Here is a 20353-nt window from a genome sequence, read left to right on the forward strand (position 1 = left end):
GGCCGTGGTGGCCCGGTTCGGACGGGGATGTGTCGCAGACGGTGTGGGACGGCGTGGATTTTGTGAACTGGTTGTCAGATACAGTCGCTAATAGAAAGTGCCCTGTACGAACCGAAACTTTCTGTTAACACACAGGAGGCCACTTGCCAGTTCCTTTGAGTCCCCGTTCCCACCCAGCAGCTGCATCCTTCCCGGCCCCGGCCTGGTCACTCACCGCCCGTCCCTCGTCGAAGTCACTCCTCGTGGGGGTATTTGCATCCGGGGAATCAGCGGGGGGCGTGGAGGAGATTACCGATGCTGGTGAACGCGGAAGACAGGCACGGGGAGCCCTTGGCTCCGTGGCCCGGATGATGAGGAGGACTGGCTGTGTCACGACCGTGGACTGGCCGAGTGTGCATCCTAGGATAGGCTCAGCGCGTCTCTGCGTGTGCACGGTCGCGGAGAGCCGGCTCTGGCCACCCTCCAGCACAGTGCCTCCCGGGGCCACCTGTGTGGGGTCAGAGCCGGGGCTCAGAACCGGCCCCTAGCGCTCGTGCGGCTTGGTGTCCACACTCGCCCACGCGGATGGCGGGTTCCTTCTTGTCCTTTCCTTAGAGCTGGCATGCACCACGTGTTTCCAGCACATCTTGTCCGGCGTTCCTGTGTTCATGGTGGGAGGGGACCTTTCCTTGGGGATAACCAAGGCTCTGGGGCCGGCTAGGGGTGCATTCGGACGTGGGCTTATCATGAGAGGCCTCCCTTGTGTGACCAGCACAGTGTGTGCGGGACCAGCGACGGCAGTGTCAGTGACTCAGGGCAGTGGTGGCACAGTCCGCTGAAGCCCGGGCCGGGTTTGACCGTGAGGCCGACTCCACACGGGGTTTCTGAGAGACAGATGTGACTGGTGTCTGCCCAGCGAGACCGGGCGGGCTGATCTCCTGAGAAGTGCACACCGGCGCGTGGGGGCGGGGGGGACACTGAGGCCCTCAAGCCGATGGGACCTAATTCCATGACTCCACACGCTGCCCGCACCGCGGCGGTCCCTGGGGCGGTGCGGGACCAGCCACAGCGCCCCACCCTGTGCCGCCCGTCCCTTGTCAGGTGAGACTCCCGAGTGAGCGTGTGTCCTCTCGGGGTGGCCGCTTGGATGTGCGGGGATGGGCCGTTTGCCGGGAGGGGTGGGACCCTGAGGCCCAGGAAGGAAGGGTCACCGGCCACTGCCCCGAGCTCACAGAATGCAGATGGGCACGGGAAGGGGGCTGGGGACACTGCACGGAGCACGGCCCCGGCTGGTCACGGAGATCCTGCGACCCATCTCTGGGATGCTCTAGCCTTGGCACATGGCTGACCCTGAGGCAGACCTCTCGGAAAGGCTCCCACCTGCTCCCCGACCTCTAGGAGCAAAGGACGGGCGGGGAAAGTTGCTCTGTCCTCCCCAAATAAAGACCATTCGAATGTGAAATCAAAAGTTTAATCTGACACAACTAAATATATTCATATATCTCACACTGGAGGATTTTTCGAAACATCAGAAGTTAGAAATTACAAGTAGGTATATGCTTCCTATATTCAGATAAATTTGTTTCTATTCATTATTTCAATTCCAGATAGGGAGAGACAACGCTGGCAAAAAATCATGGATCTATGAGAGCAGATGGCATGAGAGTGTCGCTTAAAGACGCGGACAGTGTTCTGGCCTCTTCCTCCCCAGCACAGGCGGCGGGCGCTGCTGGGTCCTGGGAGGCAGACTCTGTTCAGGGCGGGAAGAATGTGTGGGGTCAGCAGGCAAGGAAGGCTACCGAGGGTCTCCCCACACCGAGTCCTACCACGAAAGCCGCAGCCTGTCTGTCTGCCTTCTTAGAAGCCATCGTTCCAGCGACACGAGTTCCTCTCTCTCGAGGTGGGGGGGTGGCAAGTTCAAATCCCCTCAAGACCCTCAAGTCACACCAGTGCCTGACCCAGGTGACCCGGGGGGAGGCCCAGAAAATGCTGCCATTTCCACTCTTCTCCCTGCTGCGGGGATCTGACACCCAGTAAAGCCAGAAGCACCCGTCACCCTGCATCTCCTCCTGCGAACGGGGAGCCCAGGGGCCGCTCTCGACACCGGCAGGGCCCAGGACATCCCCCGAGAGGGGAGCACAGGTGCCTGCGGGGGGCCAGTGGGCTCGCCGGGGACCCCGGAGCTCGTGACCTGCCAGGCTGGCTCCCCCAGTTCCGGTCATCCCCAAGGAAAGTGTGGATTAGCGGGAGCGGCTTTGGCAACGTGCAAATCCGGACTTTAAAGTTAAAAACGCGGCTCTAGACTGGTGGGCGATGTGAGGCCTCCCCTGGGGTGGCTGCCTGGGCTTGTGGCCCGGAGACTCTGCCCTTCTGTGGGGGGCGGAGGGCGGGGATGGGCCGTCAACAGCGCAGGGGCGGTGGCGCCGCAGGGGAGCGGAGGGGAGATGCGGGCACCACGTTATTCTTGTTTCCCAGAAGCTGCGGACGGTGAGGGTACCAGGAGCCGCGCCCTCCCGGTGGCCCGCCCCTTCCCGACAAACGCCAAGGGTTCTTCCCTCGCTGGGCGGGCTTCCCGGTCTTCACCGGCCGCCCCGCCGGTCTTCTCTGCGTCCTCCCCCGGCCCAGCTGGCCCGTCCCTCCAAGCTACAGCCCACAAGCCAGCCCTCTCCGTGGAGACGCGCGGAGTGCGCCCGCGTCACTGCTGCGACACTGTTTGCGGATAGGAACGTGGAGGTGTGCTTTACGGAAGTGAAAACAGATACGGTGACTGTCCCCGTGATTGGATGATCCCACAAATCTCCCCTTGGCATGATCTGGGTGAACACAAATGCACATTGTAACCGGGGACCGTGCTGACGAGGCAGGGACACTGGAGACGCACAGCGAAGTGGCATCGCGATTCGCAGCAACGGTCACGGGCGCGGGCCGCTCCCAGCCTCGGGGGTCACTGCGGGAGGGCCCTGAGGATGGCGTTCACCTCCTCCGCCACGGCCGTCAGCGCAAACTCAAACTGCTCCTGGAGGGACGAGAAAGGGAGGGAGAGTGAGTGGGACCGTGTTCCTCTCGACTCCAGCCTTCAGCTCGGCTGCGTTGTTCTGCAGGAAGAAACGGTTCGCAGAAGACAAGAAAGACCACCTGTGTCCCTAGAAAGGAGAGGACGGACAGTTGGCACGACAAGACCCCGTGTTCAGGGTGACTAGGGTTTCTCGCTCATCTTCTGTCACGGAGGGGCCCCCGCCTGGTCCCTTCTGACTGCACAGGGACGGCGGAGTGCCGAGCCCCGGGGGCCCAGGGCAGACGCAGACCCCGGCTGCTCCGAGCTCCAGACCCCACGCCAGCTGCCGCGGGGCCAGCCACACAGCCTCCCCTCGGAAAGGCAGAGGGTAGTGTCATCGCCGTCACGGCCATCGACCTAGCGTCCAGCCGGGGCCCACCCTGTTGCACCTGCCGGGAAGCCCCACCTCACCACAGCATGTCCAGTTGTAGACGTGTGTGTGCACACGCGTGCTCCCGATCGCAGGCACACGCTGGAGGGGGCACGCCGTCTCACGCGCCTGCCAAGACCAGGACGTGGAAGCCAGGCCGGTGTCAGGGCTGTTCTCTGGGAGTGGGGGGCTCGGCAGCCGGCAGCGAAGCCCACCCTTGCACGCGGCTCACAGGCGGCGCCCCTGCGCGCGCCACACGACGCGCCCGCCGCTGCACGGGAAACTCGCAGTCATCCCGGAGGTCTCAGGGATAATAAGTGGCACACACGATCGCCTCCGGAGAGCTTCTGGTGAAGGCAAGCCCTGTGGATGGCTTCAGTGCGTGAGAACTCGAGGGGGGAGGCGGCTGCAGATCCGGAAATCACGGTTAATACTGACTCTGAATGCCGGGTAAGAGGCAGAAACAACAGAACGGTGGGATACTTCGGCGCTCCCTTTGGGACCAAAGACCGTCGCCGGGTGTTCTCTTTGCGCTGGCGCTGAAGGACTGACCCGTGTGGACCCGCACGGCGACCTTGCTCGTGGGCACGCAGCCTCCTGACGCACGTTCTGGACACCGCCGTCACAGGGGTGCCCGGCCGAGTTTGCGGCGGTGCAGCAGTGGCGTCAGGAGGCAGGCCCCGTGCGCCCCGCGTCCCTCCTCCCGCTAGAAGATCCCGGGGGAGTGGCCTCTGGCCGTCAACGGGGACAGGAAGCTGTCTGCTGTCGCCGTCTCTCTGGATAACAGCCTGTTCAGGGGGACACGTCTTCAGGAGGACCCAGTTTAGGACCAGACCAGACCAGACCATTTCTTCCCCAACCGCCGGCCTCATGATGGGGAGAGCAGGGTTTCGTGATGACTTGAAACGTGCAAGGACGGAGACCGGAACACTCGCGTCCGGGATCGTGTGCCGGCAACGGCTTCTGACACCCTGAAAATCCATCCCGGGACATAGCGCTGATGGGGAAGGCAGCCAGTTCACACACTGGGAAGCCTCCGTGGCCGTCAGAAGGATCCGGTCAGGGTAACACATGCCACAGGGGCCGTGACAAAAGCAGACGGCATATGTGACCCTGTGCCTCGACTGCCCTCATCAGATACTCCCTGTTTGCAGCATGTGTGACGCGTCTACAGGCTTAGATCCCTACTGGGTGGTTCGGGTGGCCCCGGGAGTGGGAGGCCTATGGGACATGGTGGGGGTGGCACGGCCCTGGGTCCCACCACGGGAGTAGCTCTGGGCACACCAGCAGCAGGAGAGGGGGGCTTCCTGGGACAAGGGACCCGTGGCAGAGGCGTGCTGTGCGCTGCACCTCGGGGCCGGTCGGCGAGGAGCCAGTCGGCCTTGTCAGCCGCCCCGCACCTTCCTGGAGAAGCAGCCGTGAGTGGCCGTGCGGCCGCGTGCTCTGGTCTCCGGCCACCGGTGGACACGGAGTGCACACCCACATTTCAGTGGTGTCACCTCTGCTGAGAGGCCTGCGTCGGCCTCTCAGAAGCCCGGGGAGCCGACAAGCTGGGCAGACCCAGCCTGTGACACACTTTTGCTGTGGTGACTACAAGGGCCAGCGGAGGTGTTCGGGGCGGCTGCATGTGCATGTGTGTGTGTGTGTGTCTGTGGGTTTGCATTTATAGTCACACTCAGATTCGTGTTTGCAATCCCTGTGGCTCACACAAAGGGCTCGGGGGACATGCAACATTGCCATAGTACTGTCATCATTACTGATTTTGAAGGGGGTCACGGCGATGCCTGTCCCCGGGGCTGTCACCCTGCATGCAGTGCCAACGGCCCCTCCCCTCCTGGGCAGCGCTTTCCCACGTCTCCCTCAAGGTGGGGGCGGGATGGAACGCGCTCTGTGCCCCCGGCTCAGCTGTTCCCCACAGAGCCCAGCCCTGGCTCCACCCTTGCCGTCTGATGTCAGAGCAGACAAGAGACCGGGTGCATGCATGTGCACGTGTGTGTGTGTGCACGTTCGAGCGCACATGTGTATGTGTGTGCATGACTGTGTGTGCACGTGCATATGTGTGCACATGTGCATGTGAGTGTACACACGAGAGTGTATGTGTTCCTGTGTGTGCATGAGGGTGCGTGTGTGCATGTGTACACACTGGTACGAATGTGTGCTACATGTATACATGAGTGCACACAGGTGTGCGTACACAGATGTGCACACACGTGTGTTTATATGCACACACGTAAGTATGCACACATTCATGAGTGTACATGTGCATATTCTTACAGTGCATACATAGGTACGTACATGTGCACGCATGTGCATGGCCACATGTGTGCACACAGTGCATAGGCATGCAGAAATCATGCACACATGGATGTCCGTGCATGGTTATTCGTGTGCAGCAGGGCATGCACACACGCACAAGTGCACACATGCATGTTCATAGGTGTGCACACATGTGCAATGTGCACGTACATGGTCATGTGTGCACACACAGGTACGCAAGCACGCACACATGTGCACGCACACATGCATGTGTGGGGGGCGGATAGAGACACAGCACCTGAGGGGAACCATCTCCGGGTTCTCACGGAGCAGGATGTGGGTCGGGAGGCTGGGGGCCGTGAGCTGGATTACACTTAATTCAATCAGTCCTTGTCGCTCCCGGCCCTGAGCAAGGTAGGGGACGGGCTTGTGGAGCAGATCACGGACTGGCTGAAACCCAAACGCAGAGACGCACCGGAGAGGGGCAGGCAGGAGGTGTGGGCAGCACCCGTGCACCCCGTGCACACCCACCCGGGGCCAAGTGATGTCAGTACTTCCTCGGGACACGTGGGTCAGTCGGCTTTTCTTTTTGAAAGTGAATGTCGAAGAGGAAGTGTCGTTGGAGAGCATTCAGGCCTTCAGTTAAGGAGGCTCCTTCACGAGATGAGGGCACGGAGGGGAGGGTCCGTCCCACAGCAGGCGTAGAAGGCGAGACGTTGCTCAGCCCGTGACCGTGCTGTTTTCACTACGTCGGCGATTGCATCTCCCTTCCTAGGAATGCGCGTCCTAGCGCGCTCCTGACAAACGTGCGGTGAGGGGCTCGGGTGGCCGCTCCTTCGGCTCGGGTCTCTCGGGCCGTGACCCCGCCGCACAGGACGTGCCCGCGGCCGACGCCAGCTCCGCGGCCAGTTCCCGCCCCTGGGAGATGCGCGGCCCGCGTCGGGGCCTTGTTGGACCGGGGGTTTGCTTCCGGGCGGAGAGGCGGCTGTCGAGGTTTTGAACATGAAGATGGGCTGCGCGGTCGGGCTGTGCGCTGGGGCCGGGTGTCCGGTCACTGTCACCGCTGGGTGACACCGGGTGTCCAGTCCTGGTGTCAAGGCGCCCACCAGCCCCTGTTCTGTGTCTTCGGCTCCCGTGGCACAGTCTGACCACACGCGTTTGCGTGAACCGCCCACAGGCGACCTTCTCTCGACTTCGACAGAAGAGTATTCACGTTATACGACACTATTTTTTCCCACAGAAATTTCCCTTTTGTTAAACTGAACTTGAGGGAAGCTCCGTCTCGTGGAGCAGGGTTGGGCGAAGCCGTCAGGCACTAAGGCAGACGGGCTCTGCAGGTGCTTACGGCTTCAGGCCCCGAGATGCCAGGAACTGCGCTCACGGACACACTTCGAGACAACTCTTGGACGCCGACCCGAAGGAAGAGGGCCGCGTCCTGCCGGGAAGCTACGTGGGGCCAATTCTCCGCTGCCCGCTTTGTCTCCCTTTCTCGCAGGGCCGGGGGCCACCCCCTGGGCCTCAGGACCTCGTGCCACGAGGTCCATTCTGGCAAACAGGACGCAGACAAGAGGGCCGATGGGTTTCGGGGTGTGTTAGGCACCGTCCCCACGGTTTCGCCCAGACCCACTCTGGAGTCTGCGTTTTGGGCGTCCTCGAACCGTCTGGGGTGGGGGAAGCCTGCCTGGGCGGTACCCAGGTGCAGGGAGCTAAGGGGGTCTCGAACTGATGATTTCCTGCAGGTTATCTGTGCGGCATCGAGATTCAGGAGAGAGAGAATCCATTTCTCGTTCCTGGTTATGAAGTGTCCTCGCTCACCAGGCCCTGGTTCTCAGCACCCCCCCCACCCCGCCCAGCCTCCTCCGTGGCTGCCGCTGGCCTGGTGGGGCCAGACCATCCAGAGATGGTGCACTGACCCTGCCGAGCTGGCCCTTATGAGGCCACCGCCAAGTGGCAAGGGCAGGCTCGTGGGATGGCCCTTTCCCGGGCACAAACCTGCAGGTACTTGTCACTGCTGACACCGTGATAGAGCACGAAAACAGAGACACAGGAACAACGCCGAGGCTCTCCTCCAGGACACTGCTCGTTACCAAGGAGAGTAGCCTGGTGGACACCCCCTGAGTCGAGTGACCAAAGCTCACCTCCTTCTGAGATGGTCCTGCCTGAGGGGCACAGCCGGAGCCCGTCACAGGGACGGCAGATAGACCGAGTCACACCTGCCAGTTCCCTTTGGAGGACCTCTCCGGGCCACCGAGCTGTGCCACTAGGGGAGATGTGGGAGGTGGGATGATGGCGTGCAACGGGGGTCCGTCTCCAGGGAAAGGCCGCTGGGGACACAGAGGTGCTGGGACAAGGCCTGCACCCGAGAGAAGGGCTCAGACGGCACCGGCTCCTGGCCACGGTCACCTGGGGTTGCACAAGGTGCCAGCAGTGACCCTAGTGAGGGCCCAGGAGAACGATCTGGATTGTTTCTGCAAGCGTTTTGCAGGTCTGGAATAATTTCAAAATTTCGAATTAAAGAAAACCCCCAGGAAAACAAAGTGTGTCATGACGGATGAAATCCTTTCGCTCGAATCAACTGTGATGGTCAGGACAGCCCACGCGGCCCCGGTGGGACGCGGTGACGGGCAGGGTGCTCGGGGCAGACCCGCGTCACACGGGTGCAATGTACAACTGCGGTCCTCGTGGGCGTCAGGAAGTCCTTCCGCAAGGGGGTCCTTCGATGCCCGTGGCCTCCGAGCAGGTGCTGGTGGCATCGGGGTCGGGACCACCTCAAGAAGGGCAACATTCATGACCTCGGGACCTTTACAGAACTGACGCGCCGGAGCGTCCGTGCCCCTTGGACCCAGATAACTCCGAACGCTAAAGGAACTCATATTGAGCCCCTTTCTAGCTCTGCTTAACCCAACGCCAACCAGCCAGCGTGCGCTCACTCTCGTTGCAAGCGCGGCTGTGTCAGTAGGCAAATCAGGCATTGGGAGGTGCCTGGGGGCCTGCGTCCAGCCCGGGGCCGCTCGATGGCCACGCAGCAGAGCTGTGGTTCTGAGGGCCGGAAACAGGGGAGTCTGGCAGGATGTTTGGTGAATCTAGAACATTCCCCTGCAAGGGAGCTGGGGTTATCACCAACCTCTTTTTTAAGATTTTTTTTAGAGAATGAGAGCAGGCAGCAGGGACGGGCGGAGGGAGAGGGAGAATCCCGAGCAGACCCCCCACTGAGCGTGGAGCCCGACGGGGCACCATCCCAGCACCCTGAGGTCATGACCTGAGTGGAAACTAGGGGTCAGATGCTCAACTGCCTGGGCCCCCCGGGCGTCCCCGTCACGGAGCTCTTATTATAAAAATGTGATGCTCTCCCCCATCCCCGAATCTGGTGGGGGAGGGCTCCAAAGCCTGGAGATCCCACCGTGTCTTTACGTTGAAATGCGGGTGGTCGCCGGAACCGCGGGCCAGCCTCTGGGGAGGGACCTCTGAGTCCCGCCTGGGACCTGTGTGGGCGACGCTCGGTCCCCTTCTCCTCTCTCCTTGCTCAGAAAAGACACCTGCAGAAAGACACCCCCCTCCCCCAACCCCGTCCCCGAGGACTGGCCGACAGTACCTTCGTCTGGACCATGCCTGGTCTCTGGTCCCTCAAGTGCTCTAGGGTCGCGGCGATGTCGATCTCCTTGGCGCCTGCAACGACACACACAGGTCGGCTCAGACTTGGCGCCCGCGCTCGCTGTCCCTCACCCGCACCAGGCTCCCTTCCGGCTGGGGCCCCGTTACACTCGCCGCTCACGGGCCTGGCGGGCAGCCGCCACGGCTGCCGTTCGTCTGGAAAGACGCGGCGCGCTGGTTTCTGCGGGTTCGTGCAGGAACGTGGGCTGGGACTCGGCTGTCAGACACCTGCTAGGTCCTTACCACAGTCATCGCTGTCAGAGACGACAACCTGATGCCTCGTGTGTGTGTGGCATTAACAGAATGTTTCAAAAATAGAAGCATAAAAGCTTTAATTTCAGTTGTGTAGGTTTTAAAAAAATTTCACGTGATGAGAAATTAGACTAATAAATCTTTTCCATCTTATATCGAAAGGTAGAGCTCCTGGTAAGGGTCTCAGACAGTAAGACAAGGGGGAGATGCCCTTGTGTGTGTCCGCGGCAGAGTTTTACCGAGAGACCCCTCCCCACAGGCAGCGTCGGGCTCACTCGGGTGACCCCGGCTTCACAGAAATACCACTTGGGTTTGAAACTTTGACCTTGTCATTAATCCAACGTGAGTTCTTGTTTCTCTGACTTAGACAAGGAACGGCGCTGGGTCCTGGCCCACAAGCTTCTCACAGTTTAAGGCGCTGGGACTTGTCCGCCCACACGCAGATGCAAAATGTGGGAACTGGGAGGGCGTGGTCGCCTCCAAGGTGGAAGGGCCCACGTGCCACACGAGGTGCCGTGTTCCGAGCGTCCCCTCAGCTCGTCACCAGAGCACAGGGGAGCGGGAGCTGCACCCCACCCCGTGGGGGACCGAGGCTCGTCCCGGTGGAACATCCTGCCCCGGTCACACGGCCCGTGGCCGCGGTCGTCGTCAGCCCGCACCAGGCGGAGGGGCGAGAGGCCCCGACGGGCCCCTCTCTGTCTGCACAACCTACGGGAGCACGTCGCTCCTCTTGGGCACAGAACCAGGACCACGAACTTGGGCGTTTCGAAGGTAATTTTTCAAGTTCTGGGGCTTATTTGGCCGGAACCCGAGCCGCCCGTGATGTTTCCCGAGCACAGAGGGTTGAGCCGGGCAGAGAGGGAGCGAGGTGGGCGCTGTGGCCGCCACCCCCGCGCCCTCCCTCTCCCCGCCGGGCCTTGAGCAGACACGATGGGGGACGGCGCTCAGCATGCCCGGGCCTGCAGCGCAAGTGCTGGCCTTACGGGAACTAGGCTGCCAGTCCTTCCAGACACGGGGTACCGTCCTAGCAGGAATGGGGACACCCCGAGTTTCCCCAAGCATCACACCGGGGCCTTCACAGCAAGGAGAAGAAACCCCACTGTTGGAACAGCCAGACGGCCCCCCAGGGCGCTCATCCAAGGAAACTCATCCAAGGAAAAGACAGGGGTCAAGTTCTGGACGTGTGTCTCCGGGTGTGACGAGGCCACAATAAATGCGATTTGTTTTAAGGGAACCCGCGATCCTCTGTTCTGTCCCGTGGATCTGTGTGTCTGTTTTTGTGCCGGTACCAGACTGGCTTGATGATCCCAGCTTTGTAACAGAGCTCGAAGTCCGGGATTGGGATGCCGCCGGCTTTGGTTTTCTTTTTCTTTTCTTCTTTTTTAAAAAATATTTTATTTATTTATTTGACAGAGAGACAGCACAAGCGGGGGGTTGGGCAGAGGGAGACGCAGGCTTCCCGCTGAGCAGGGAGCTCGACGTGGGGCTCGATCCCAGGACCTGAGCCCAAGGCAGACGCCGACTGAGCCCCCAGGCGTCCCTGGTTTTCTTTTTCAAGGTTGCTTTGGATGTTTGGGGTCTGTTGTGGTTCTGTGTACATTGAAGGATTTGTCTAGTTCTGTGAACGATGCTGGTGGTGTTTTGATAGGGATTACATGAAACGTGTAGATGCTTTGGGTAGTACAGACATTTTAACAATGTTTGTCAAAAACGGACGAACGTAGGGGAAGAGAGGAAGAGAAGGAACGGACCGTAAGAGACCCCTGAAGACAGAGATCCCACTGGGGGCTGGGGATGGGCTGCGCGGGTGCGGGCAGTGAGGAGGCACTTGCGGGGGTGAGCACTGGGCGTGTAAGTGACGAACCACTGAATTCTACTCCAGAAACCAACACTGCGTGTTCATGAAACTTTAAGTAAGAAAAATAAAGCTCAATGGGCCAGAAACAGTAAGTAGAAATAAAGGGAACCACCGAGTCTGAGAATCTGAAACAAACAGGGGTTTGCCCGCTACTAAATGGGGAGATGGAGAAGAGAGGAGCCCCGCGGTCGGGGAGGGAGGCCACGGCGTGTGGTGCCCCCCACGGCGGCCACGGCCTGAGGATCCGCTGCCTCGTCTTCCCAGGGTCGGCCAGGCCCTCGGGGAGCGAGGAACAGAAGGACTCGTTCCACCCGCGCATGGCACTGCTCTCCAGTGGGCGGGGGCGGCCACAAAGTGGCCTGCGGGACTGCTCCCCGCGCCTGCTGCCTGGTGCCAGGAGCTTGCGGCGCTGCCCTGCCCCGGTGTGAGGCTCCGCGCTGGGGTGTGGTCTCAGCGGGCATGGGGCACCAAGGGTCCGACACGGAGCGACACGACGCGGCCACGATTCACGGCCCTGACAGCGTGCTAGACGCTCGCGGCTTCCGGAGAATTAACCTGCTCGGTTCCGGTCATGCTGGCTGCCCGCCGGGCCCACGGCGACTTCCTCCCACGATTGCGAGGCCCGGATTCGGGAGCATCAGGTGTGGGGCAGAGCCTGGTGCAACAGAGAAGGGTCCCGATCCTTCCGAAATGAAATGCACGGCTTCACGTGGGATCCGGACTTAGGGAGAACCCTCTCTTTCTGAGGCCGTTCAGGGCATGCACTTTGAGTCCTTGAAGCTGCTTAAAACCTCTCCCAGCAGTTCTTTATTCCGAGGGGCTGCTCTGTATGCTGGGACCGTACAGAAGCTGTCCCCGCTGGAGGCCACGGCCCGGGCTGGGGACACATGCAGCCCTCCCTCCTGGGCGGCTGTCTGCGGGTCGAGGGACGATGGCTGCTGTCCTGAGTCGGCAGGATCCTTGGATAAAGCCCTACGAGGAACCTCTCTTGTTTTATCACTTGATGATGCCCCTCTGGTCCAGTGTCTGTGGGGAGAGGGAGGGGAGGGGAAGGCTGATCGGGTGGTCCCTAGACAAGGCGTTTAAGCCACCAGCAGAGCCAGCGAGAATCCCGCTCCACCTGGAGCCAGCTGGACACTTGAGGAGGTCAAACCGACACTGAAAAATGTCCAGAACAAAATTCGGGGAACTGATGGGTTTATGAAGTCAAGTCCGTTGTGGGATGTGGGTGGCTAATGTCCCCTTGCTTGTCAGGACTGTGACAATAAGTTATTTGCAGGGACACCTGGGTGGCTCAGTCAGTTAATTGCCTTTGGCTCGGGGAGCGATCCTGGGGTCCTGAGATGGAGTCCACGTGGGGCTCCTTGCTCCGTGGGGCGCCTGCTTCTCTCTCTGCACCTCCCCCTGCCCATGGTCGCTCTCTCACTCTCTCTCAAATAAATAAAAACCTTAGAAAAGAGAAGTTACTTGCAGTGAGTGCAGAGAGAGAAGTTCACGGAACTCAGTCCGTGGTCTGTCGTGCGCGCTGGGGTCACACGGGAAGGGCGGTGGGAGAAGGCGCTGCCCGGCGCTCAGCGCCCCTGAGTGCAGGGGGCCTCGCGGAGCAGGACACAGAACCCGCATTTGTAAAGCAGAGCCGCGTGGGCCGGGAGGGCGGGTGTGTGTGTCCCTCCTTGCTCTAATCCCCCCGATTCCAGGAAGCTCCCTCCAGTGCGTCTGAAGTGGAACCCCTCTTTAAACCCTCTTTAAAAATTCCGTCTTGCTGACGACATGTGGAACGGGAGGTGGACGGACGGACCTACTGCGTGCGATACAGAGAGAGCCTATAAGTCGTCAAAGATGCAGAATGTGCAGAAAGATGCCCGTGGGAAGACCCGATGGGCACGAGATGCGGGGGAGCTGCCCAGCGTCCCCGTCTGAGAAGCGTCGCTATTCCAACAGCAGAGCGCTCAGGGGACTGTGCTCTGGGGCCCAGCGCAAGGGGTGCCCCGCCGGCTCGGCGGCCCCCGCCCATCCCAAGGTCTTCCCCGGCCCGAGGGGTCGGCTAGCGCACACGGGGGCACACCCAGGGCGGCGCTCCGGTCATCTCAGTCTCTCCTTAAATTTCAAGAACATTGGTTTCCAGGTTTATGCGCCCACTAAATACATTTTTAAGTCTGGAGAGGTTTTTAGGCCCTAGATAAAAAGTATTAATCATGAAACAATGAACACCTCGAGAACACTAGTATGATTAAAGTATTAAAACTTTTTTTGGAGCCAGGGCGTCTGGTTGGTTCAGTTGGTTAAGCGTCTGCTTTCGACTCAGGCCATGACCCCAGGGTCCTGGGATCGAGCCCCGCATCGGGCTTCTTACTCAGTGGGGAGCCTGCGTCTCCTGCTTCCGCTCCCTCTGCTTGTGTCCCCTCTCTCGCTGTCTCTGTCACATAAATAAAATCTTAAAATAAAAACCAAAAACTTTTTTTTTTTATTTAACATTGAAAGGATGTTCTTGAAATTTAAGAAAACCAAGGTCTTGATTGGGGTTGGCTTCGAGCTCTCCTGGCATTTGTTCCCGGCCGCCCCCTTGGCCAGTAGGCCTCCCGGCAGGTGCGCACCCTCGCACGGTCTCTGCGGTGATGCCTGACGCCCAAACCAGATTTGTCGGTTTCTATCCACAAGGTGTGCAAACAGCAGGGCTCCCGTGTGCTCTTTTCTTCAAGGTAGAAAGACACGGTGTGTCAAGTGTGTGAGAGGGAAAGCCTTCGGTTTGCACAAGCCGGTTGTCTGGCTCCTGCAGTCAGGAGGCGCCGAGTGGGGGCTGTGCTCCGGCCGAGGAGAGCCACGCCCACCGCGCAGGCCCCAGCTCCGCCTCGGACAAGACCCCGCGGCTTGGGCGCTGTCCTGCCGGTGTGCGCTCTGCACACGCACACGCCTGGCGCAGGCTCGCACACGCGCTCCGCTGTCCAGAGCCTTCCGGGCCGCACTTGGAGCCGCCGGAGGGTTTCTGCTGGCCTCGGAGACGAGCTGTAATCTTTTGTCTCTGGATCAAAGGGGACAAATTCGCATCCTCTTCCCTTGAAAATCAAGTATACCAGGACCTAAACCCCAAATACTTTCCATGTTTTTTTAATAAAAAACAAATTCTGAATCATTTTTCAGGAGAAACTACGATGCTTCCAAGTTTGTATGTAAGCCATGAAGTCAGACAGAAGCAGGCCGTGCCGGTGGGCGCACTCACGGTGAGCTGCAGGACGCGGGGCTGCTCGGGGTGCCGGCCGCCGGTCCTCCGGCCGGGGCGTCTGCACCCCACGGGGCATCCACGGTCGTGAGCATATGGGCCGGCGCCCAGGTGTAAGTGAGCTCGTTGGCCGTTGGGTGTGAAACGGGACAGAGGAGGGGAGACGCCTAGCACTCGGGGAGCACGCCGCCATGCACAGGTGCGGCTGCCTCTCCCACCACCTGAGCAGCACGTGTGGTGCGCTCAGGGCGTGAAGGAGACGCAGAGGTGGTGGGGGTTGCGGAAGCCCGCGGGTGTGGTCAAGCCTCCTGTCCATGAGGGTCCACACAGCCCAGAGAAGGGCCGAGTCATGGACGCGCACAAATGTGTCCTGGAGCGCACCCCGGCTGCAGGAAAGGGGCCTGCAGGACCGCCGCCGAGCCCCCGGGGACCCCGGGGCTCCTGGCGGGGGAGCCTGTGGCTCGAAGCAGCTTCGCCCGGACGCCTGGGCGGTGGGGACGCAGAAGCCAGACGGGCCGGGTCACCCGGGCTGCTCTTGGTCAGGGAAACGAGTCCTTCAGCACGACTGACCCTCCACCCTCCGGTCACCAAGGTGGCACCGCGGGCTCTGCTGGTCCCTCCTCCCTCAGTCCTCCGCTCTGCTTCTGACATAGAAGTAGAAGTCTGAGGTCGGGGACGGGCCGAGCACCACCGTGACCCCAGGCTCTCTCCCTGCCGCCGTTGAAGCCCTGGGCCCCTCCTCCGCGGACTCCTCCCGGCCTCGTGGAAAGGAGGAGCAGATGCCCGGGGAGGCGTCGGGAGGGAGCCCAGAGGTCGAGAGGACAGCACGGGACCGTGAACACGTAGCTCTGTCCTGCGGAAGTCCAGGCGACTACAGGGGCCCTCATGAACGAGTCACTAATACAGGGGGCAGAGACACATCCCCTATACCACTGCCCCGCCCAGACGGCGCCTTTCTCGCTAAAGCCTCAGAATCCTACTTGACACAGCCTGTGAGCTGTCACTGCCAAGTGACCAGGATGGCTGCGTGTGGGGACTTCCTGCTACCAGGAACGGGGTGGGGAGGTTCTCAGCAGGAGCAGGGACATGCCCTCGCTGTGCGGGGAGGAAATGAGCACGAGGTGGGAACTGCGGCAGAGAAGGGCCTGGGCAGGCCTCTGGGGTCTCCAGGGAGAGGGCATGGTGGCAGATGGAGTGGCCTCAGCGGCCCGGCAGTGGGCAGAGCTCTGCTGGAGAGCGCTGGCAGCAAAGCCACTGGGCGTGTGTGGCAGGGCCCAGTGATCGGGCCTGCCTGGGGATGGCAGGACAGATGGTGACGCTGCTCACGGGAAAGGGGACGAGTGGATGGACAGGCTGGCGGCCCAGGGTCCAGCAGAAGGAAGCAAACTCACAGGAGGGACGGCCCGAACACCAGCCAAGTCAGGCGGGTTGACCCAGGTTTTGCGGTATCTCAGGTGGGCTGCGTGTCTGTGGGTTGCCCACAGGCTCGTCAGACGGGGAGGAGTGCCGTGGGCGACCCCAGGAGGCCGTGTGCACAGATCCGACCCAGGAGGTGTGGGAGGGAGGGCTGTTGCTCTGCGGCGGTCTCACAGGGACCCGCATCCCCCTACTGGCTGGTCTGAGCACCCAGGGCCGTCGCCCTGCCCGCGCTGCTCATCGCGGTGGCCCGCTCCACGGGGCGGGGACCATTTAGGAGGTGAACTTGGGATCACGGTTCACAAAATTACCCAAATACGTGGTGCTCATGCCGCGTCTATGGGGTAAGCGGCCCGTCGTGTTGTTCTTTCCAGTAAGTGGCGCCCATGGTGTGGCCCGGCTGGGGTCCCGGCCCACGGATGCGGCTCCGGGACGCTCCCCTGAGTCCAGGCCACAGTCGGCCGTGGGCGCACACAGCTCCCAGTGCTCCCAGCACCACTGCCCCATCTGACCCCGCGCGCCCGGCCCCGCTGCGAGCCACCGGGCAGCTCGTTGTGGGAATGTGGATCCAGTCGGGCGGGGGAAGGCGTCCGCACACCCCGCCTGCTGCGCTCACGAGGCCCCCAGTGTCCTGATACGTTGTCACCTGGGACTGCACGGAGCTGGGGAGGAGGCGTCCGGCTTGGAGGCCGTGCTGAAGCCAGACTCCCTGTGGAATCCGCTTTCTGCTGGTTCTTCAGGGTTTTTACGCTTCCGCCGCGCACAAGGTGATGCTGCGCCTTGACAAGCACCGTCCTCTCGACCTGTCCTCCCGGCCCGTCTTGTCTGTGGCAGAGCCGGCCACATGCCCAGCCACGGTGTCCCCACGGCGAGGGTGGGCTCAGGCCTCCCGCACATTCCTCCCCTCCACCAACCAGTCCCGCCAGCCTCCACCCACCCTGTCGCTTCCGCAGTGGCTCCAGGCCGACCCAGGTCAGTGGGGCTGCCACTCCGGCCTCGAAACACCTCCTCTCAGCTCCCCTGCTCGCTCCGTCTCTGTGGTGCCCGTGCTGGGTGTCCTGCCGCTCTCCATCCTCTTCCTTCTGGGCTCTGTCACTTGCAGAAAGACCGGGCTCTGCATCCACCCGGCCAGCGGAGGCCTCCTGGCAGGTCGCCAAACCTTTGAGATCTGCTGCCTCAGTTTACAACGGGGTTTCCGAGTGAATGAGCTTTAGGCCCCCTTCTGTCCAAGGGCGATGGTCCAGAGCTCTGCCCCAGGCGGGGAGTGAGGCACCCCAGGGCCCCGCGTCCCAAGTGAGGGGACTCACGGCACGCTCCACCCCTGTAAGCCGCGACTCCGTCTGTTCATCTCCATGGAGGATAAAATCAGGGAAGGTGACCTTGTTGTCTGGCCCTGTTCACTGTGCCTCCTCCGACACGGCGCCTGGCAAGGTGTTCTGTAAACACCAGGTTGAAAGACACTCCTACAGCTTTGCCCCAAGGAGGACATCACGGTACGGTGACAGTGGCCACGAGGCCCAGCAGGACCCATGAGAGAAGAGAGGAGCTGGGGAGCCATGGGGCAGTACGCGGGAGGCCCTGAGCCCCGAGGTCAGAGAGGCCGCGGGCCCGAGGGGCGTGGTGGGGGGACAGGAGGGCTCGGCAGAGCCCCCGAGGCTCGCTCTTTCAGATGTCATCAAATGCCATGTGGAGAACATACGGGGTCAGGACCGAGCAGGGACATCTGTCCAGAGGCCGCCACGGCGGGGCCGGAAGGAACGGGTGCCCACCATCAGTGCCGTTCCCTAGAGCCGCGTGGCCCTGTGGGACTCCCCGCGATGACAGAGGTGCTCCGTGTCCCCACCATGGCGGTCAGGAGTCATGGGTGGCCTGGGCCGTGAAGTGTGGCCGGCGTGACGGAGGCACAGATTTTCACATTCTAACCCACTTGCGTCAGCACATGTGGCTGATGGCCGCGTGGGGAACGGTGCGTCTAGGGAGGAGCAGCAGGTTGAAAGTGTTCAAGGAGCCGTGAAACGTCAAGAGAGACGTTTGATAGCGAACAACACTATGATATATTTGAAAGTTGCCGAAAGAGTAGATCTTAAATGTTCTCACCACAGGAGAGAATCACTGACCACGTGAGGTGATGCCGGTGCTAACCGACCCTGTTGCAGCGACCGTCTTATAAGTCACCCAGCTCCCAATCTGGTGCGCTGTAAACCTTAAACTACGCAGGGTTTATCGCAATGACGTCTCAGTAAAGCTGGGGAACGTTTTTAAAAGATAGTTTGAGACCAGTACTCAGAACAGAGAAAGGTCCTGGCGTGAAGGCTCCCAGGGGCGGCATCGCTCTTCCCGCTCGGCCGTCTCTCTTGGTTCCCAAAGCTCGTATCCCATCTTCTACTACGGCCTGCTGGTTTTTTTTTTTTTTTTTAAAGATTAATATATTTATTTATTTGAGAGAGACAGTGGGAGAGAGCATGAGAGGGGAGAAGGTCAGAGGGAGAAGCAGGTTCCCCGCTGAGCAGGAAGCCCGATGTGGGACTCGATCCCCGGACTCTGGGATCATGACCTGCACCAAGGCAGTGGCTTCACCAACTGAGCCACCCAGGCGCCCCGACCTGCTGCTTTTTTAAAGAAGATTTTAAAATTTATTTTAGCAAGTTAGAGGGAGCAGGGGGAGGATTCTGGGGAGAGAGAGAGAATCCGAAGCAGATTCCCCACTGAGGGTAGAGCTCCATCCCGTGACCCAGAGATCATGACCTGAGCTGAAATCAAGAGTCGGACTCTTTACCGACTGAGCCCCCCAGCAGCCCGGAATTTGACCTGCTGTTAAAAGTTAACATCTCTTACAAGAATACATAGGGGGAAGTCTTTTTTTTTCTTTCTCTCTCTCTCTCTCTCTCTCTCTTTTTTTTTTTTTAAATAATAGGCATCCTAACAGGTGTAAGGTGACAGCTCATGGTGGGTTTGATGTACATTTCTTATATGCCAGACAATTCACTGCGGACTTTAAAAATGGAGTGGTCTGTTTGTTGGCTTGGAAGAGGCAGTGGTATGGCATCGTTATCAAGGACACGGGCCGTGAAGTCACATCCCAGCAAGGTCACTGACGGCTGTGTGACCCTGGGTGAGTTAGGCCCGAATGTCTTTACCTGAGAAATGGTAATAAACATGTTACCGTCTGCTGAGCCCTTGTAGGACATCACCTGAAACGTAAGTCCATAGGAAACAAAGTCGGGGAGAGCTTAAAAAAACCTGTGTGTTTTCCACATTGATTTTGTATTACTGTAGGGAAAACATAGTTGTAATCAGCTAAAGAAATAAAAATTGCGTGTGTCCATACACAAAGTCTTAAAATGATGCCCACTCAGGAGTTAAGAATCATCACATCTGCGGATAAAGGCAAAGAGGCGGGGAAACTTGCCCTTTTCGCTTTATATGTTTTCTAACATTTTGACAGACATGTGTATGTTACTGCGTTTATTTATTCTTGTTTTTTGGTTTTATTGAGTTTTAGATTTTACTTCTAGTGTCGTAAACATACAGTGTTACATTAGTTTCAAAAGTACAATATAGTGATTCATGTGGGCAAAATCTTCATGACGTTGGCTTTGGCGAAAGATCATCCGGTAGGACACTACAGGGAACAGCGGGAGGAACAGACACATGGGGCATCATAAAAATAAAAAAAATAAAAACGAAATGCTTTTGTGCACCAAGGACACCATTGACAGAAGGAAAATATTTTCTCCTACAGAATTTCCCCTTCTGTGGGAGGAAATATTCGCAAATCACGTATCTGATAAGGGATTGATACTCACAATATATAAAGAACCTCCTAACTCAATAACAACAAAATCGAACAGCCCAATTAAAAACTGGGCAAAGGGACTGACGACACATTTCTCCGAAGAAAATACCCAAAGACCCAACAAACATGCAAAGATGTCACACTCATTAGGAAAATGCAAATCAAAACCACGAGACCACTTTGCACACTTAGGACAGCGACTCCCCAAACCACAGACAATAGCAAATGTTGGAGAAGATGTGGCGAGATGAGAGCCCTTACGTGCTCTCGGCGGGAGGGTGAGCTGGCGCGTCCCCGGACATCAGCCCCAGCACGGGCATGTGTCCGACTGCTGCCCCCAGGGTCTGCACCCAGAAGAGGGGGGGCCGGAGCTCGGAGACGAGTTTGCAGGCCCACGTTCACGGCCGCATGATGCGCAGGGGCTGCAGGCTGGACACGCCCCGAGTGTCCGTCCATGGGGGTGACAGTCAACGAAGGGTGGTCTGTGCACACGACCCATTGCG

General features: G+C 59.8%; 1 protein-coding gene across 1 annotated transcript in view; it reads right to left on the reverse strand.

The window, feature by feature from the left end:
• Positions 1-2923: 2923 nt before the first annotated feature.
• The window catches only part of PTPRN2 (protein tyrosine phosphatase receptor type N2), a gene marked incomplete at both ends in the record, with an annotated part of 716654 nt that continues 699224 nt past the window's right edge, over positions 2924-20353 (reverse strand). Inside the window, 2 exons of the mRNA XM_080818767.1 lie at positions 2924-2995; positions 9253-9326. Coding sequence (XP_080674893.1) covers positions 2924-2995; positions 9253-9326 — 146 coding nt within the window. The remainder of the gene's footprint in view (positions 2996-9252; positions 9327-20353) is intronic.

The sequence above is a fragment of the Martes martes genome, assembly GCF_963455335.1.
Source record: "Martes martes genome assembly, chromosome: 11".
Classification (NCBI taxonomy): domain Eukaryota; kingdom Metazoa; phylum Chordata; class Mammalia; order Carnivora; family Mustelidae; genus Martes; species Martes martes.